Source organism: Bos indicus x Bos taurus, chromosome X, assembly GCF_003369695.1.
Source record: "Bos indicus x Bos taurus breed Angus x Brahman F1 hybrid chromosome X, Bos_hybrid_MaternalHap_v2.0, whole genome shotgun sequence".
In the NCBI taxonomy this organism is placed as follows: Eukaryota; Metazoa; Chordata; class Mammalia; order Artiodactyla; family Bovidae; genus Bos; species Bos indicus x Bos taurus.
In genome coordinates, this window is record NC_040105.1 from 11,203,085 (window position 1) to 11,219,208 (window position 16,124).

Here is a 16,124-nt window from a genome sequence, read left to right on the forward strand (position 1 = left end):
TATTGGTGTTTTTCTTTCTGACTTATTTCACTCTGTATAATAGGCTCCAGTTTCATCCACCTCATTAGAACGGATTCAAGTGTATTCTTTTGAATGGCTGAGTAATATTCCATTGTGTATATGCACCAGTGCTTTCTTGTCCGTTCGCCTGCTGATGGACATCTAGGTTGCTTCCATGTCCTGCCTATTGGAAACAGTGCTGTGATGAACAAAGGGGTACACGCGGTCTCTTTCAATTCTGGTTTCTTCGATGTGTATGCCCAGCAGTGAGATTGCTGGGTCCTATGGCAGTTCCAGTTCCAGTTTTTTAAGGAATCTCCACACTGTTCTCCATAGTGGCTGTACTAGTTTGCATTCCCCACAACAGAGTAAGAGGGTTCCCTTTTCTCAAGCATTTATTGCTTGTAGATGTTTGGATAGCAGCCATCCTGACCGGCGTGAGATGGTACCTCATTGTGGTTTTGATTTGCATTTCTCTGATAATGAGTGATGTTCAGCATCTTTTCATGTGTTTGTTATCCATCTGTATGTCTTCTTTGGACCAAAGGCCTTTAGAATGGAGCCATGGGCTCCCGCAGGTGGAGCAGGGGGAGTAGCCCACCTCCCGTGCAGGCAATACTGGGGGCATTGCCCACGAAGACTTTTATTACAAGAAAAAACCCAAGTAAACGCTGGTTCTGTTTTGATTACCATCTCCATACTCCAGTATTCTAAAATAATGGCAGTAATGACATACGTTTCCTCTGCAAAACCAAATTGTGTTGGTTTAAGTTTGAAAAGTTGGTTGTCATATATGTCAGGTTTTAATATTTTACATATTATTCACAAGGTATAAAGTTTTAGTGTACATATATATAAACGCACACAAGTGTGTGCATGTGTATGTATATATAAATAAATATATATATATATATATATATGTATAAATTCACACGGCCACAGTCTTAGTACTTATCTTTAACAATTCATTGTCTTCTATGAGGGAGTTCATTAGGAGAAGACCCTGTTCAACAATTGTCACCAACACAGGCTGCCATGGTTACCACTGCTCCCTTCCCCAGAGCATCCTTAATGGTTTGCAAGGCCTTGAGATCACTTCCTGCACAGCCTGCAGTCCCCGAGGGAGTGTACTAATACGCACCCCACATTCAAACAGTTGATTCTAAATACAGGGTGATACCACAAAAATTGTCAAGGTAATGCACACGATGCACTTTTATTTAGGTCTAAATCAGTGAAACAAAGTATTCACTGCAAGGTACAAACTTTTTTTAGCTTGCAAAGAACAAAATCGTCTTATATTTGAACACAAAGTATCTTGCAGAATTTGAAAAATAGGTTTTAAATGAAATTCATACTTAATTGTCAGTTATTTTGAGACTATGGAACAAAGAAAATAAACTTATGTTCACTGGGGCTGCTTAAGCTGTATCTTTTTCAGATTTTTTTTTTTAATTTCCTTTACACTTTTACAGTCATAAATAGATAGAATAGACAAGGTTTGGAGGAGACACACTCTCCCTGCCATGTGACCCATCAGAGTTGACTTAGAGAGATGAGGCTGGCAGGGAGTTTGGAGGCCTCTTTAGGGGAATTACAAATGCCTCATTTCTCCAACCGAAACATCTGAATTGCTCCCCATCCCCCGCTAGAGGTGTCAGGATGGGGCTTTGTGATGTCAAGGCCCACCCAGGGCCACCATTGGCTGGGCAGGAGACTTGCTGACCTCATAAAGCATGAGGGTGTGTCTCCCTGGGGAGGGGTATATATAGCGGTGCTCAGGGGCTCTGGAGCAGACCACTGGGAGGCCTCAAAATGACTAAGCGGACTGGGAAGCCCCAAGGCTCCAGAGTAGTTAGGAAACACCTGCCTCCTGTTACCCGGGACAAAAGGATGAAGACCTCCTCTCAACTGAGGCCCCCAAAAAATGTCAAGGTCAGCTGAGGCCACCCAAACTCCTCTTCCCATTGACCCCACCCCATAAGACCCCCTGCCCTGGCCTTGCCTGGCACATAACCCTTCTCTGCCCACACCCCTTCTCCTGAAGCTGTCGTTCCTGTCCACCTTCACCCTCTTCCCCAAACCAATGCCATTCTCTACCCCTCTCTTGTTTTCTCCAGGTGGCCAGGGCAAGTGCGAGAGTGAATAATCACCTTCGGGCAAAGCTGACCAAGAAAACTTCTCAGAAACCACCCACCACAAGGAACCTTAGAAAAAACGGAGGCTCAAAGCTCTGTAGCCAGTGTTGCAAGGTGAATGAAGAGCTGAATCAGAACGGACCAGAGGAGGTCCCAGAGAGTGTGGAGATCCCTGTCATTCCAGCGGGACCGGTGGGCAGCCAGTGACTTGAAGGCATGGCTCGAGACCTCAGAATTCTTCGGGGGTCTTGCCGCTGAGTACTGGCCAACAGTACAGACGTGACTATTATACCAACTCCATACATTAAGAATGAAAAGAAAATAAAATCAACCTGATGTGAAATTATGTTTGTCTCTGAGTTCTCTGAGAGTGCGGGCAGAGAGGGCAGGGCAGGGACAAATGTGTGAAGAGGGAGAGAGATGGGTCCTGTGGGGTTGGAGATGGGCCCAGAAGGTCCAGTTTGCCAGAAAGTAGGGGGGGAAAGAACTGGTTCCAGACTCAGCTTCAAAGATACACTTCCCATGGGAGAAGAGGAAGAGGACTTGGTGTTTTTCTGCGTGCGTGCAGAGATGGAAACTGAGCCGGGGAGCCATGTCATGCGTGCGGTGGCAGTGCCATTTGCTAAAAAGGCATAGAAGGAAGTTGCCCCATAAAAGGAATGGAATATTGACATTTGCAGCAACATGGAAGGTATACTATGAAGTAAAATAACTCAGACAGAGATAGACAAATACTGTATGATATCACTTATAGAATCTAAAAACACCACCAAGTAGAGAATATAACAAAAATGGAGGCTCACAAATACAGAGAACAATCTACTGGTTACCAGCGGGGAGGGGATGAGGGAAGGGCTATACAGAGGTGGGGGAGTGGGAGGCACACCGTGTTAGGTGTAAGATGAGCTCAAGGATGTATTGTACAACGTGGGGAAGAGTGCCAGTACTCTGTATTAACTATAAATGGAAAGCAAACGTTAACAGTTGTATAATAAGAAAGAAAAGGAAAGGAAGAGGGGGGAGGAAGGAGGGAAGAAAGGAAGGAAAGCATGGTGTTTTTGGACATCACAAAGCCAACATTGATTAGGCCATTTTTAGCAAAGGAATGTAGTTTATTTTTTTTAATGCATTTATTTTCATTGGAGGCTAATTACTTTACAATGCTGTAGTGGTTTTTGCCATACTTGACATGAATCCATCACGGGTGTACACGTCTTCCCCATCCTAAACCCCCCTCCCACCTCCCTCCCCATCCCATTCCTCTGGGTCATCCCAGTGCACCAGCCCCGAGCACCCTGTCTCATGCATCGAACCTGGACTGGCGATCTGATTCACTTACGATAATATACATGTTTAAAACCTATTCTCTCAGACCATCCCACCCTCGCCTTCTCCCACAGAGTCCAAAAGACTGTTCTGTACATCTGTGTCTCTTTAATGGTCTCGCATACAGGGTTATCATTACCATCTTTCTAAATTCCATATATATGCGTTAGTATTCTGTATTGGTGTTTTTCTTTCTGACTTATTTCACTCTGTATAATAGGCTCCAGTTTCATCCACCTCATTAGAACGGATTCAAGTGTATTCTTTTGAATGGCTGAGTAATATTCCATTGTGTATATGCACCAGTGCTTTCTTGTCCGTTCGCCTGCTGATGGACATCTAGGTTGCTTCCATGTCCTGCCTATTGGAAACAGTGCTGTGATGAACAAAGGGGTACACGCGGTCTCTTTCAATTCTGGTTTCTTCGATGTGTATGCCCAGCAGTGAGATTGCTGGGTCCTATGGCAGTTCCAGTTCCAGTTTTTTAAGGAATCTCCACACTGTTCTCCATAGTGGCTGTACTAGTTTGCATTCCCCACAACAGAGTAAGAGGGTTCCCTTTTCTCAAGCATTTATTGCTTGTAGATGTTTGGATAGCAGCCATCCTGACCGGCGTGAGATGGTACCTCATTGTGGTTTTGATTTGCATTTCTCTGATAATGAGTGATGTTCAGCATCTTTTCATGTGTTTGTTATCCATCTGTATGTCTTCTTTGGACCAAAGGCCTTTAGAATGGAGCCATGGGCTCCCGCAGGTGGAGCAGGGGGAGTAGCCCACCTCCCGTGCAGGCAATACTGGGGGGCATTGCCCACGAAGACTTTTATTACAAGAAAAAACCCAAGTAAACGCTGGTTCTGTTTTGATTACCATCTCCATACTCCAGTATTCTAAAATAATGGCAGTAATGACATACGTTTCCTCTGCAAAACCAAATTGTGTTGGTTTAAGTTTGAAAAGTTGGTTGTCATATATGTCAGGTTTTAATATTTTACATATTATTCACAAGGTATAAAGTTTTAGTGTACATATATATAAACGCACACAAGTGTGTGCATGTGTATGTATATATAAATAAATATATATATATATATATATATATGTATAAATTCACACGGCCACAGTCTTAGTACTTATCTTTAACAATTCATTGTCTTCTATGAGGGAGTTCATTAGGAGAAGACCCTGTTCAACAATTGTCACCAACACAGGCTGCCATGGTTACCACTGCTCCCTTCCCCAGAGCATCCTTAATGGTTTGCAAGGCCTTGAGATCACTTCCTGCACAGCCTGCAGTCCCCGAGGGAGTGTACTAATACGCACCCCACATTCAAACAGTTGATTCTAAATACAGGGTGATACCACAAAAATTGTCAAGGTAATGCACACGATGCACTTTTATTTAGGTCTAAATCAGTGAAACAAAGTATTCACTGCAAGGTACAAACTTTTTTTAGCTTGCAAAGAACAAAATCGTCTTATATTTGAACACAAAGTATCTTGCAGAATTTGAAAAATAGGTTTTAAATGAAATTCATACTTAATTGTCAGTTATTTTGAGACTATGGAACAAAGAAAATAAACTTATGTTCACTGGGGCTGCTTAAGCTGTATCTTTTTCAGATTTTTTTTTTTAATTTCCTTTACACTTTTACAGTCATAAATAGATAGAATAGACAAGGTTTGGAGGAGACACACTCTCCCTGCCATGTGACCCATCAGAGTTGACTTAGAGAGATGAGGCTGGCAGGGAGTTTGGAGGCCTCTTTAGGGGAATTACAAATGCCTCATTTCTCCAACCGAAACATCTGAATTGCTCCCCATCCCCCGCTAGAGGTGTCAGGATGGGGCTTTGTGATGTCAAGGCCCACCCAGGGCCACCATTGGCTGGGCAGGAGACTTGCTGACCTCATAAAGCATGAGGGTGTGTCTCCCTGGGGAGGGGTATATATAGCGGTGCTCAGGGGCTCTGGAGCAGACCACTGGGAGGCCTCAAAATGACTAAGCGGACTGGGAAGCCCCAAGGCTCCAGAGTAGTTAGGAAACACCTGCCTCCTGTTACCCGGGACAAAAGGATGAAGACCTCCTCTCAACTGAGGCCCCCAAAAAATGTCAAGGTCAGCTGAGGCCACCCAAACTCCTCTTCCCATTGACCCCACCCCATAAGACCCCCTGCCCTGGCCTTGCCTGGCACATAACCCTTCTCTGCCCACACCCCTTCTCCTGAAGCTGTCGTTCCTGTCCACCTTCACCCTCTTCCCCAAACCAATGCCATTCTCTACCCCTCTCTTGTTTTCTCCAGGTGGCCAGGGCAAGTGCGAGAGTGAATAATCACCTTCGGGCAAAGCTGACCAAGAAAACTTCTCAGAAACCACCCACCACAAGGAACCTTAGAAAAAACGGAGGCTCAAAGCTCTGTAGCCAGTGTTGCAAGGTGAATGAAGAGCTGAATCAGAACGGACCAGAGGAGGTCCCAGAGAGTGTGGAGATCCCTGTCATTCCAGCGGGACCGGTGGGCAGCCAGTGACTTGAAGGCATGGCTCGAGACCTCAGAATTCTTCGGGGGTCTTGCCGCTGAGTACTGGCCAACAGTACAGACGTGACTATTATACCAACTCCATACATTAAGAATGAAAAGAAAATAAAATCAACCTGATGTGAAATTATGTTTGTCTCTGAGTTCTCTGAGAGTGCGGGCAGAGAGGGCAGGGCAGGGACAAATGTGTGAAGAGGGAGAGAGATGGGTCCTGTGGGGTTGGAGATGGGCCCAGAAGGTCCAGTTTGCCAGAAAGTAGGGGGGGAAAGAACTGGTTCCAGACTCAGCTTCAAAGATACACTTCCCATGGGAGAAGAGGAAGAGGACTTGGTGTTTTTCTGCGTGCGTGCAGAGATGGAAACTGAGCCGGGGAGCCATGTCATGCGTGCGGTGGCAGTGCCATTTGCTAAAAAGGCATAGAAGGAAGTTGCCCCATAAAAGGAATGGAATATTGACATTTGCAGCAACATGGAAGGTATACTATGAAGTAAAATAACTCAGACAGAGATAGACAAATACTGTATGATATCACTTATAGAATCTAAAAACACCACCAAGTAGAGAATATAACAAAAATGGAGGCTCACAAATACAGAGAACAATCTACTGGTTACCAGCGGGGAGGGGATGAGGGAAGGGCTATACAGAGGTGGGGGAGTGGGAGGCACACCGTGTTAGGTGTAAGATGAGCTCAAGGATGTATTGTACAACGTGGGGAAGAGTGCCAGTACTCTGTATTAACTATAAATGGAAAGCAAACGTTAACAGTTGTATAATAAGAAAGAAAAGGAAAGGAAGAGGGGGGAGGAAGGAGGGAAGAAAGGAAGGAAAGCATGGTGTTTTTGGACATCACAAAGCCAACATTGATTAGGCCATTTTTAGCAAAGGAATGTAGTTTATTTTTTTTAATGCATTTATTTTCATTGGAGGCTAATTACTTTACAATGCTGTAGTGGTTTTTGCCATACTTGACATGAATCCATCACGGGTGTACACGTCTTCCCCATCCTAAACCCCCCTCCCACCTCCCTCCCCATCCCATTCCTCTGGGTCATCCCAGTGCACCAGCCCCGAGCACCCTGTCTCATGCATCGAACCTGGACTGGCGATCTGATTCACTTACGATAATATACATGTTTAAAACCTATTCTCTCAGACCATCCCACCCTCGCCTTCTCCCACAGAGTCCAAAAGACTGTTCTGTACATCTGTGTCTCTTTAATGGTCTCGCATACAGGGTTATCATTACCATCTTTCTAAATTCCATATATATGCGTTAGTATTCTGTATTGGTGTTTTTCTTTCTGACTTATTTCACTCTGTATAATAGGCTCCAGTTTCATCCACCTCATTAGAACGGATTCAAGTGTATTCTTTTGAATGGCTGAGTAATATTCCATTGTGTATATGCACCAGTGCTTTCTTGTCCGTTCGCCTGCTGATGGACATCTAGGTTGCTTCCATGTCCTGCCTATTGGAAACAGTGCTGTGATGAACAAAGGGGTACACGCGGTCTCTTTCAATTCTGGTTTCTTCGATGTGTATGCCCAGCAGTGAGATTGCTGGGTCCTATGGCAGTTCCAGTTCCAGTTTTTTAAGGAATCTCCACACTGTTCTCCATAGTGGCTGTACTAGTTTGCATTCCCCACAACAGAGTAAGAGGGTTCCCTTTTCTCAAGCATTTATTGCTTGTAGATGTTTGGATAGCAGCCATCCTGACCGGCGTGAGATGGTACCTCATTGTGGTTTTGATTTGCATTTCTCTGATAATGAGTGATGTTCAGCATCTTTTCATGTGTTTGTTATCCATCTGTATGTCTTCTTTGGACCAAAGGCCTTTAGAATGGAGCCATGGGCTCCCGCAGGTGGAGCAGGGGGAGTAGCCCACCTCCCGTGCAGGCAATACTGGGGGGCATTGCCCACGAAGACTTTTATTACAAGAAAAAACCCAAGTAAACGCTGGTTCTGTTTTGATTACCATCTCCATACTCCAGTATTCTAAAATAATGGCAGTAATGACATACGTTTCCTCTGCAAAACCAAATTGTGTTGGTTTAAGTTTGAAAAGTTGGTTGTCATATATGTCAGGTTTTAATATTTTACATATTATTCACAAGGTATAAAGTTTTAGTGTACATATATATAAACGCACACAAGTGTGTGCATGTGTATGTATATATAAATAAATATATATATATATATATATATATGTATAAATTCACACGGCCACAGTCTTAGTACTTATCTTTAACAATTCATTGTCTTCTATGAGGGAGTTCATTAGGAGAAGACCCTGTTCAACAATTGTCACCAACACAGGCTGCCATGGTTACCACTGCTCCCTTCCCCAGAGCATCCTTAATGGTTTGCAAGGCCTTGAGATCACTTCCTGCACAGCCTGCAGTCCCCGAGGGAGTGTACTAATACGCACCCCACATTCAAACAGTTGATTCTAAATACAGGGTGATACCACAAAAATTGTCAAGGTAATGCACACGATGCACTTTTATTTAGGTCTAAATCAGTGAAACAAAGTATTCACTGCAAGGTACAAACTTTTTTTAGCTTGCAAAGAACAAAATCGTCTTATATTTGAACACAAAGTATCTTGCAGAATTTGAAAAATAGGTTTTAAATGAAATTCATACTTAATTGTCAGTTATTTTGAGACTATGGAACAAAGAAAATAAACTTATGTTCACTGGGGCTGCTTAAGCTGTATCTTTTTCAGATTTTTTTTTTTAATTTCCTTTACACTTTTACAGTCATAAATAGATAGAATAGACAAGGTTTGGAGGAGACACACTCTCCCTGCCATGTGACCCATCAGAGTTGACTTAGAGAGATGAGGCTGGCAGGGAGTTTGGAGGCCTCTTTAGGGGAATTACAAATGCCTCATTTCTCCAACCGAAACATCTGAATTGCTCCCCATCCCCCGCTAGAGGTGTCAGGATGGGGCTTTGTGATGTCAAGGCCCACCCAGGGCCACCATTGGCTGGGCAGGAGACTTGCTGACCTCATAAAGCATGAGGGTGTGTCTCCCTGGGGAGGGGTATATATAGCGGTGCTCAGGGGCTCTGGAGCAGACCACTGGGAGGCCTCAAAATGACTAAGCGGACTGGGAAGCCCCAAGGCTCCAGAGTAGTTAGGAAACACCTGCCTCCTGTTACCCGGGACAAAAGGATGAAGACCTCCTCTCAACTGAGGCCCCCAAAAAATGTCAAGGTCAGCTGAGGCCACCCAAACTCCTCTTCCCATTGACCCCACCCCATAAGACCCCCTGCCCTGGCCTTGCCTGGCACATAACCCTTCTCTGCCCACACCCCTTCTCCTGAAGCTGTCGTTCCTGTCCACCTTCACCCTCTTCCCCAAACCAATGCCATTCTCTACCCCTCTCTTGTTTTCTCCAGGTGGCCAGGGCAAGTGCGAGAGTGAATAATCACCTTCGGGCAAAGCTGACCAAGAAAACTTCTCAGAAACCACCCACCACAAGGAACCTTAGAAAAAACGGAGGCTCAAAGCTCTGTAGCCAGTGTTGCAAGGTGAATGAAGAGCTGAATCAGAACGGACCAGAGGAGGTCCCAGAGAGTGTGGAGATCCCTGTCATTCCAGCGGGACCGGTGGGCAGCCAGTGACTTGAAGGCATGGCTCGAGACCTCAGAATTCTTCGGGGGTCTTGCCGCTGAGTACTGGCCAACAGTACAGACGTGACTATTATACCAACTCCATACATTAAGAATGAAAAGAAAATAAAATCAACCTGATGTGAAATTATGTTTGTCTCTGAGTTCTCTGAGAGTGCGGGCAGAGAGGGCAGGGCAGGGACAAATGTGTGAAGAGGGAGAGAGATGGGTCCTGTGGGGTTGGAGATGGGCCCAGAAGGTCCAGTTTGCCAGAAAGTAGGGGGGGAAAGAACTGGTTCCAGACTCAGCTTCAAAGATACACTTCCCATGGGAGAAGAGGAAGAGGACTTGGTGTTTTTCTGCGTGCGTGCAGAGATGGAAACTGAGCCGGGGAGCCATGTCATGCGTGCGGTGGCAGTGCCATTTGCTAAAAAGGCATAGAAGGAAGTTGCCCCATAAAAGGAATGGAATATTGACATTTGCAGCAACATGGAAGGTATACTATGAAGTAAAATAACTCAGACAGAGATAGACAAATACTGTATGATATCACTTATAGAATCTAAAAACACCACCAAGTAGAGAATATAACAAAAATGGAGGCTCACAAATACAGAGAACAATCTACTGGTTACCAGCGGGGAGGGGATGAGGGAAGGGCTATACAGAGGTGGGGGAGTGGGAGGCACACCGTGTTAGGTGTAAGATGAGCTCAAGGATGTATTGTACAACGTGGGGAAGAGTGCCAGTACTCTGTATTAACTATAAATGGAAAGCAAACGTTAACAGTTGTATAATAAGAAAGAAAAGGAAAGGAAGAGGGGGGAGGAAGGAGGGAAGAAAGGAAGGAAAGCATGGTGTTTTTGGACATCACAAAGCCAACATTGATTAGGCCATTTTTAGCAAAGGAATGTAGTTTATTTTTTTTAATGCATTTATTTTCATTGGAGGCTAATTACTTTACAATGCTGTAGTGGTTTTTGCCATACTTGACATGAATCCATCACGGGTGTACACGTCTTCCCCATCCTAAACCCCCCTCCCACCTCCCTCCCCATCCCATTCCTCTGGGTCATCCCAGTGCACCAGCCCCGAGCACCCTGTCTCATGCATCGAACCTGGACTGGCGATCTGATTCACTTACGATAATATACATGTTTAAAACCTATTCTCTCAGACCATCCCACCCTCGCCTTCTCCCACAGAGTCCAAAAGACTGTTCTGTACATCTGTGTCTCTTTAATGGTCTCGCATACAGGGTTATCATTACCATCTTTCTAAATTCCATATATATGCGTTAGTATTCTGTATTGGTGTTTTTCTTTCTGACTTATTTCACTCTGTATAATAGGCTCCAGTTTCATCCACCTCATTAGAACGGATTCAAGTGTATTCTTTTGAATGGCTGAGTAATATTCCATTGTGTATATGCACCAGTGCTTTCTTGTCCGTTCGCCTGCTGATGGACATCTAGGTTGCTTCCATGTCCTGCCTATTGGAAACAGTGCTGTGATGAACAAAGGGGTACACGCGGTCTCTTTCAATTCTGGTTTCTTCGATGTGTATGCCCAGCAGTGAGATTGCTGGGTCCTATGGCAGTTCCAGTTCCAGTTTTTTAAGGAATCTCCACACTGTTCTCCATAGTGGCTGTACTAGTTTGCATTCCCCACAACAGAGTAAGAGGGTTCCCTTTTCTCAAGCATTTATTGCTTGTAGATGTTTGGATAGCAGCCATCCTGACCGGCGTGAGATGGTACCTCATTGTGGTTTTGATTTGCATTTCTCTGATAATGAGTGATGTTCAGCATCTTTTCATGTGTTTGTTATCCATCTGTATGTCTTCTTTGGACCAAAGGCCTTTAGAATGGAGCCATGGGCTCCCGCAGGTGGAGCAGGGGGAGTAGCCCACCTCCCGTGCAGGCAATACTGGGGGGCATTGCCCACGAAGACTTTTATTACAAGAAAAAACCCAAGTAAACGCTGGTTCTGTTTTGATTACCATCTCCATACTCCAGTATTCTAAAATAATGGCAGTAATGACATACGTTTCCTCTGCAAAACCAAATTGTGTTGGTTTAAGTTTGAAAAGTTGGTTGTCATATATGTCAGGTTTTAATATTTTACATATTATTCACAAGGTATAAAGTTTTAGTGTACATATATATAAACGCACACAAGTGTGTGCATGTGTATGTATATATAAATAAATATATATATATATATATATATATGTATAAATTCACACGGCCACAGTCTTAGTACTTATCTTTAACAATTCATTGTCTTCTATGAGGGAGTTCATTAGGAGAAGACCCTGTTCAACAATTGTCACCAACACAGGCTGCCATGGTTACCACTGCTCCCTTCCCCAGAGCATCCTTAATGGTTTGCAAGGCCTTGAGATCACTTCCTGCACAGCCTGCAGTCCCCGAGGGAGTGTACTAATACGCACCCCACATTCAAACAGTTGATTCTAAATACAGGGTGATACCACAAAAATTGTCAAGGTAATGCACACGATGCACTTTTATTTAGGTCTAAATCAGTGAAACAAAGTATTCACTGCAAGGTACAAACTTTTTTTAGCTTGCAAAGAACAAAATCGTCTTATATTTGAACACAAAGTATCTTGCAGAATTTGAAAAATAGGTTTTAAATGAAATTCATACTTAATTGTCAGTTATTTTGAGACTATGGAACAAAGAAAATAAACTTATGTTCACTGGGGCTGCTTAAGCTGTATCTTTTTCAGATTTTTTTTTTTAATTTCCTTTACACTTTTACAGTCATAAATAGATAGAATAGACAAGGTTTGGAGGAGACACACTCTCCCTGCCATGTGACCCATCAGAGTTGACTTAGAGAGATGAGGCTGGCAGGGAGTTTGGAGGCCTCTTTAGGGGAATTACAAATGCCTCATTTCTCCAACCGAAACATCTGAATTGCTCCCCATCCCCCGCTAGAGGTGTCAGGATGGGGCTTTGTGATGTCAAGGCCCACCCAGGGCCACCATTGGCTGGGCAGGAGACTTGCTGACCTCATAAAGCATGAGGGTGTGTCTCCCTGGGGAGGGGTATATATAGCGGTGCTCAGGGGCTCTGGAGCAGACCACTGGGAGGCCTCAAAATGACTAAGCGGACTGGGAAGCCCCAAGGCTCCAGAGTAGTTAGGAAACACCTGCCTCCTGTTACCCGGGACAAAAGGATGAAGACCTCCTCTCAACTGAGGCCCCCAAAAAATGTCAAGGTCAGCTGAGGCCACCCAAACTCCTCTTCCCATTGACCCCACCCCATAAGACCCCCTGCCCTGGCCTTGCCTGGCACATAACCCTTCTCTGCCCACACCCCTTCTCCTGAAGCTGTCGTTCCTGTCCACCTTCACCCTCTTCCCCAAACCAATGCCATTCTCTACCCCTCTCTTGTTTTCTCCAGGTGGCCAGGGCAAGTGCGAGAGTGAATAATCACCTTCGGGCAAAGCTGACCAAGAAAACTTCTCAGAAACCACCCACCACAAGGAACCTTAGAAAAAACGGAGGCTCAAAGCTCTGTAGCCAGTGTTGCAAGGTGAATGAAGAGCTGAATCAGAACGGACCAGAGGAGGTCCCAGAGAGTGTGGAGATCCCTGTCATTCCAGCGGGACCGGTGGGCAGCCAGTGACTTGAAGGCATGGCTCGAGACCTCAGAATTCTTCGGGGGTCTTGCCGCTGAGTACTGGCCAACAGTACAGACGTGACTATTATACCAACTCCATACATTAAGAATGAAAAGAAAATAAAATCAACCTGATGTGAAATTATGTTTGTCTCTGAGTTCTCTGAGAGTGCGGGCAGAGAGGGCAGGGCAGGGACAAATGTGTGAAGAGGGAGAGAGATGGGTCCTGTGGGGTTGGAGATGGGCCCAGAAGGTCCAGTTTGCCAGAAAGTAGGGGGGGAAAGAACTGGTTCCAGACTCAGCTTCAAAGATACACTTCCCATGGGAGAAGAGGAAGAGGACTTGGTGTTTTTCTGCGTGCGTGCAGAGATGGAAACTGAGCCGGGGAGCCATGTCATGCGTGCGGTGGCAGTGCCATTTGCTAAAAAGGCATAGAAGGAAGTTGCCCCATAAAAGGAATGGAATATTGACATTTGCAGCAACATGGAAGGTATACTATGAAGTAAAATAACTCAGACAGAGATAGACAAATACTGTATGATATCACTTATAGAATCTAAAAACACCACCAAGTAGAGAATATAACAAAAATGGAGGCTCACAAATACAGAGAACAATCTACTGGTTACCAGCGGGGAGGGGATGAGGGAAGGGCTATACAGAGGTGGGGGAGTGGGAGGCACACCGTGTTAGGTGTAAGATGAGCTCAAGGATGTATTGTACAACGTGGGGAAGAGTGCCAGTACTCTGTATTAACTATAAATGGAAAGCAAACGTTAACAGTTGTATAATAAGAAAGAAAAGGAAAGGAAGAGGGGGGAGGAAGGAGGGAAGAAAGGAAGGAAAGCATGGTGTTTTTGGACATCACAAAGCCAACATTGATTAGGCCATTTTTAGCAAAGGAATGTAGTTTATTTTTTTTAATGCATTTATTTTCATTGGAGGCTAATTACTTTACAATGCTGTAGTGGTTTTTGCCATACTTGACATGAATCCATCACGGGTGTACACGTCTTCCCCATCCTAAACCCCCCTCCCACCTCCCTCCCCATCCCATTCCTCTGGGTCATCCCAGTGCACCAGCCCCGAGCACCCTGTCTCATGCATCGAACCTGGACTGGCGATCTGATTCACTTACGATAATATACATGTTTAAAACCTATTCTCTCAGACCATCCCACCCTCGCCTTCTCCCACAGAGTCCAAAAGACTGTTCTGTACATCTGTGTCTCTTTAATGGTCTCGCATACAGGGTTATCATTACCATCTTTCTAAATTCCATATATATGCGTTAGTATTCTGTATTGGTGTTTTTCTTTCTGACTTATTTCACTCTGTATAATAGGCTCCAGTTTCATCCACCTCATTAGAACGGATTCAAGTGTATTCTTTTGAATGGCTGAGTAATATTCCATTGTGTATATGCACCAGTGCTTTCTTGTCCGTTCGCCTGCTGATGGACATCTAGGTTGCTTCCATGTCCTGCCTATTGGAAACAGTGCTGTGATGAACAAAGGGGTACACGCGGTCTCTTTCAATTCTGGTTTCTTCGATGTGTATGCCCAGCAGTGAGATTGCTGGGTCCTATGGCAGTTCCAGTTCCAGTTTTTTAAGGAATCTCCACACTGTTCTCCATAGTGGCTGTACTAGTTTGCATTCCCCACAACAGAGTAAGAGGGTTCCCTTTTCTCAAGCATTTATTGCTTGTAGATGTTTGGATAGCAGCCATCCTGACCGGCGTGAGATGGTACCTCATTGTGGTTTTGATTTGCATTTCTCTGATAATGAGTGATGTTCAGCATCTTTTCATGTGTTTGTTATCCATCTGTATGTCTTCTTTGGACCAAAGGCCTTTAGAATGGAGCCATGGGCTCCCACAGGTGGAGCAGGGGGAGTAGCCCACCTCCCGTGCAGGCAATACTGGGGGGCATTGCCCACGAAGACTTTTATTACAAGAATAAACCCAAGTAAACGCTGGTTCTGTTTTGATTACCATCTCCATACTCCAGTATTCTAAAATAATGGCAGTAATGACATACGTTTCCTCTGCAAAACCAAATTGTGTTGGTTTAAGTTTGAAAAGTTGGTTGTCATATATGTCAGGTTTTAATATTTTACATATTATTCACAAGGTATAAAGTTTTAGTGTACATATATATAAACGCACACAAGTGTGTGCATGTGTATGTATATATAAATAATATATATATATATATATATATATATGTATAAATTCACACGGCCACAGTCTTAGTACTTATCTTTAACAATTCATTGTCTTCTATGAGGGAGTTCATTAGGAGAAGACCCTGTTCAACAATTGTCACCAACACAGGCTGCCATGGTTACCACTGCTCCCTTCCCCAGAGCATCCTTAATGGTTTGCAAGGCCTTGAGATCACTTCCTGCACAGCCTGCAGTCCCCGAGGGAGTGTACTAATACGCACCCCACATTCAAACAGTTGATTCTAAATACAGGGTGATACCACAAAAATTGTCAAGGTAATGCACACGATGCACTTTTATTTAGGTCTAAATCAGTGAAACAAAGTATTCACTGCAAGGTACAAACTTTTTTTAGCTTGCAAAGAACAAAATCGTCTTATATTTGAACACAAAGTATCTTGCAGAATTTGAAAAATAGGTTTTAAATGAAATTCATACTTAATTGTCAGTTATTTTGAGACTATGGAACAAAGAAAATAAACTTATGTTCACTGGGGCTGCTTAAGCTGTATCTTTTTCAGATTTTTTTTTTTAATTTCCTTTACACTTTTACAGTCATAAATAGATAGAATAGACAAGGTTTGGAGGAGACACACTCTCCCTGCCATGTGACCCATCAGAGTTGAC

At 44.1% G+C, this 16,124-nt stretch overlaps 4 protein-coding genes across 4 annotated transcripts; all 4 read left to right on the forward strand.

Moving 5' to 3' along the window:
• Window positions 1-1,656: 1,656 nt before the first annotated feature.
• Window positions 1,657-2,484, forward strand: LOC113887458. The gene is made up of 2 exons (XM_027534604.1): window positions 1,657-1,935; window positions 2,121-2,484. The coding sequence occupies exons 1-2, from the start codon at window positions 1,816-1,818 to the stop codon at window positions 2,343-2,345; spliced, it is 345 nt and encodes a 114-aa protein (XP_027390405.1). The 5' UTR covers window positions 1,657-1,815; the 3' UTR covers window positions 2,346-2,484.
• Window positions 2,485-5,300: 2,816 nt separating this feature from the next.
• Window positions 5,301-6,128, forward strand: LOC113887455. Its single transcript, XM_027534601.1, has 2 exons — window positions 5,301-5,579; window positions 5,765-6,128. Exons 1-2 carry the CDS (start codon window positions 5,460-5,462, stop codon window positions 5,987-5,989), a joined length of 345 nt encoding a protein of 114 aa, XP_027390402.1. The 5' UTR covers window positions 5,301-5,459; the 3' UTR covers window positions 5,990-6,128.
• A 2,816-nt stretch (window positions 6,129-8,944) lies between these two features.
• On the forward strand, window positions 8,945-9,772 carry LOC113887461. The gene is made up of 2 exons (XM_027534607.1): window positions 8,945-9,223; window positions 9,409-9,772. Exons 1-2 carry the CDS (start codon window positions 9,104-9,106, stop codon window positions 9,631-9,633), a joined length of 345 nt encoding a protein of 114 aa, XP_027390408.1. The 5' UTR covers window positions 8,945-9,103; the 3' UTR covers window positions 9,634-9,772.
• A 2,816-nt stretch (window positions 9,773-12,588) lies between these two features.
• LOC113887459 lies at window positions 12,589-13,416 on the forward strand. Its single transcript, XM_027534606.1, has 2 exons — window positions 12,589-12,867; window positions 13,053-13,416. Exons 1-2 carry the CDS (start codon window positions 12,748-12,750, stop codon window positions 13,275-13,277), a joined length of 345 nt encoding a protein of 114 aa, XP_027390407.1. The 5' UTR covers window positions 12,589-12,747; the 3' UTR covers window positions 13,278-13,416.
• Window positions 13,417-16,124: the final 2,708 nt, after the last annotated feature.

Bases quoted from the DNA above. Each gene is read 5' to 3' on its own strand.
- LOC113887458 (XM_027534604.1), top strand. From the start codon at position 1,816: ATGACTAAGCGGACTGGGAAGCCCCAAGGCTCCAGAGTAGTTAGGAAA. The intron at 1,936-2,120 runs GTCAGCTGAGGC...TGTTTTCTCCAG, and splicing joins GGCCCCCAAAAAATGTCAAG to GTGGCCAGGGCAAGTGCGAG.
- LOC113887455 (XM_027534601.1), top strand. From the start codon at position 5,460: ATGACTAAGCGGACTGGGAAGCCCCAAGGCTCCAGAGTAGTTAGGAAA. The intron at 5,580-5,764 runs GTCAGCTGAGGC...TGTTTTCTCCAG, and splicing joins GGCCCCCAAAAAATGTCAAG to GTGGCCAGGGCAAGTGCGAG.
- LOC113887461 (XM_027534607.1), top strand. From the start codon at position 9,104: ATGACTAAGCGGACTGGGAAGCCCCAAGGCTCCAGAGTAGTTAGGAAA. The intron at 9,224-9,408 runs GTCAGCTGAGGC...TGTTTTCTCCAG, and splicing joins GGCCCCCAAAAAATGTCAAG to GTGGCCAGGGCAAGTGCGAG.
- LOC113887459 (XM_027534606.1), top strand. From the start codon at position 12,748: ATGACTAAGCGGACTGGGAAGCCCCAAGGCTCCAGAGTAGTTAGGAAA. The intron at 12,868-13,052 runs GTCAGCTGAGGC...TGTTTTCTCCAG, and splicing joins GGCCCCCAAAAAATGTCAAG to GTGGCCAGGGCAAGTGCGAG.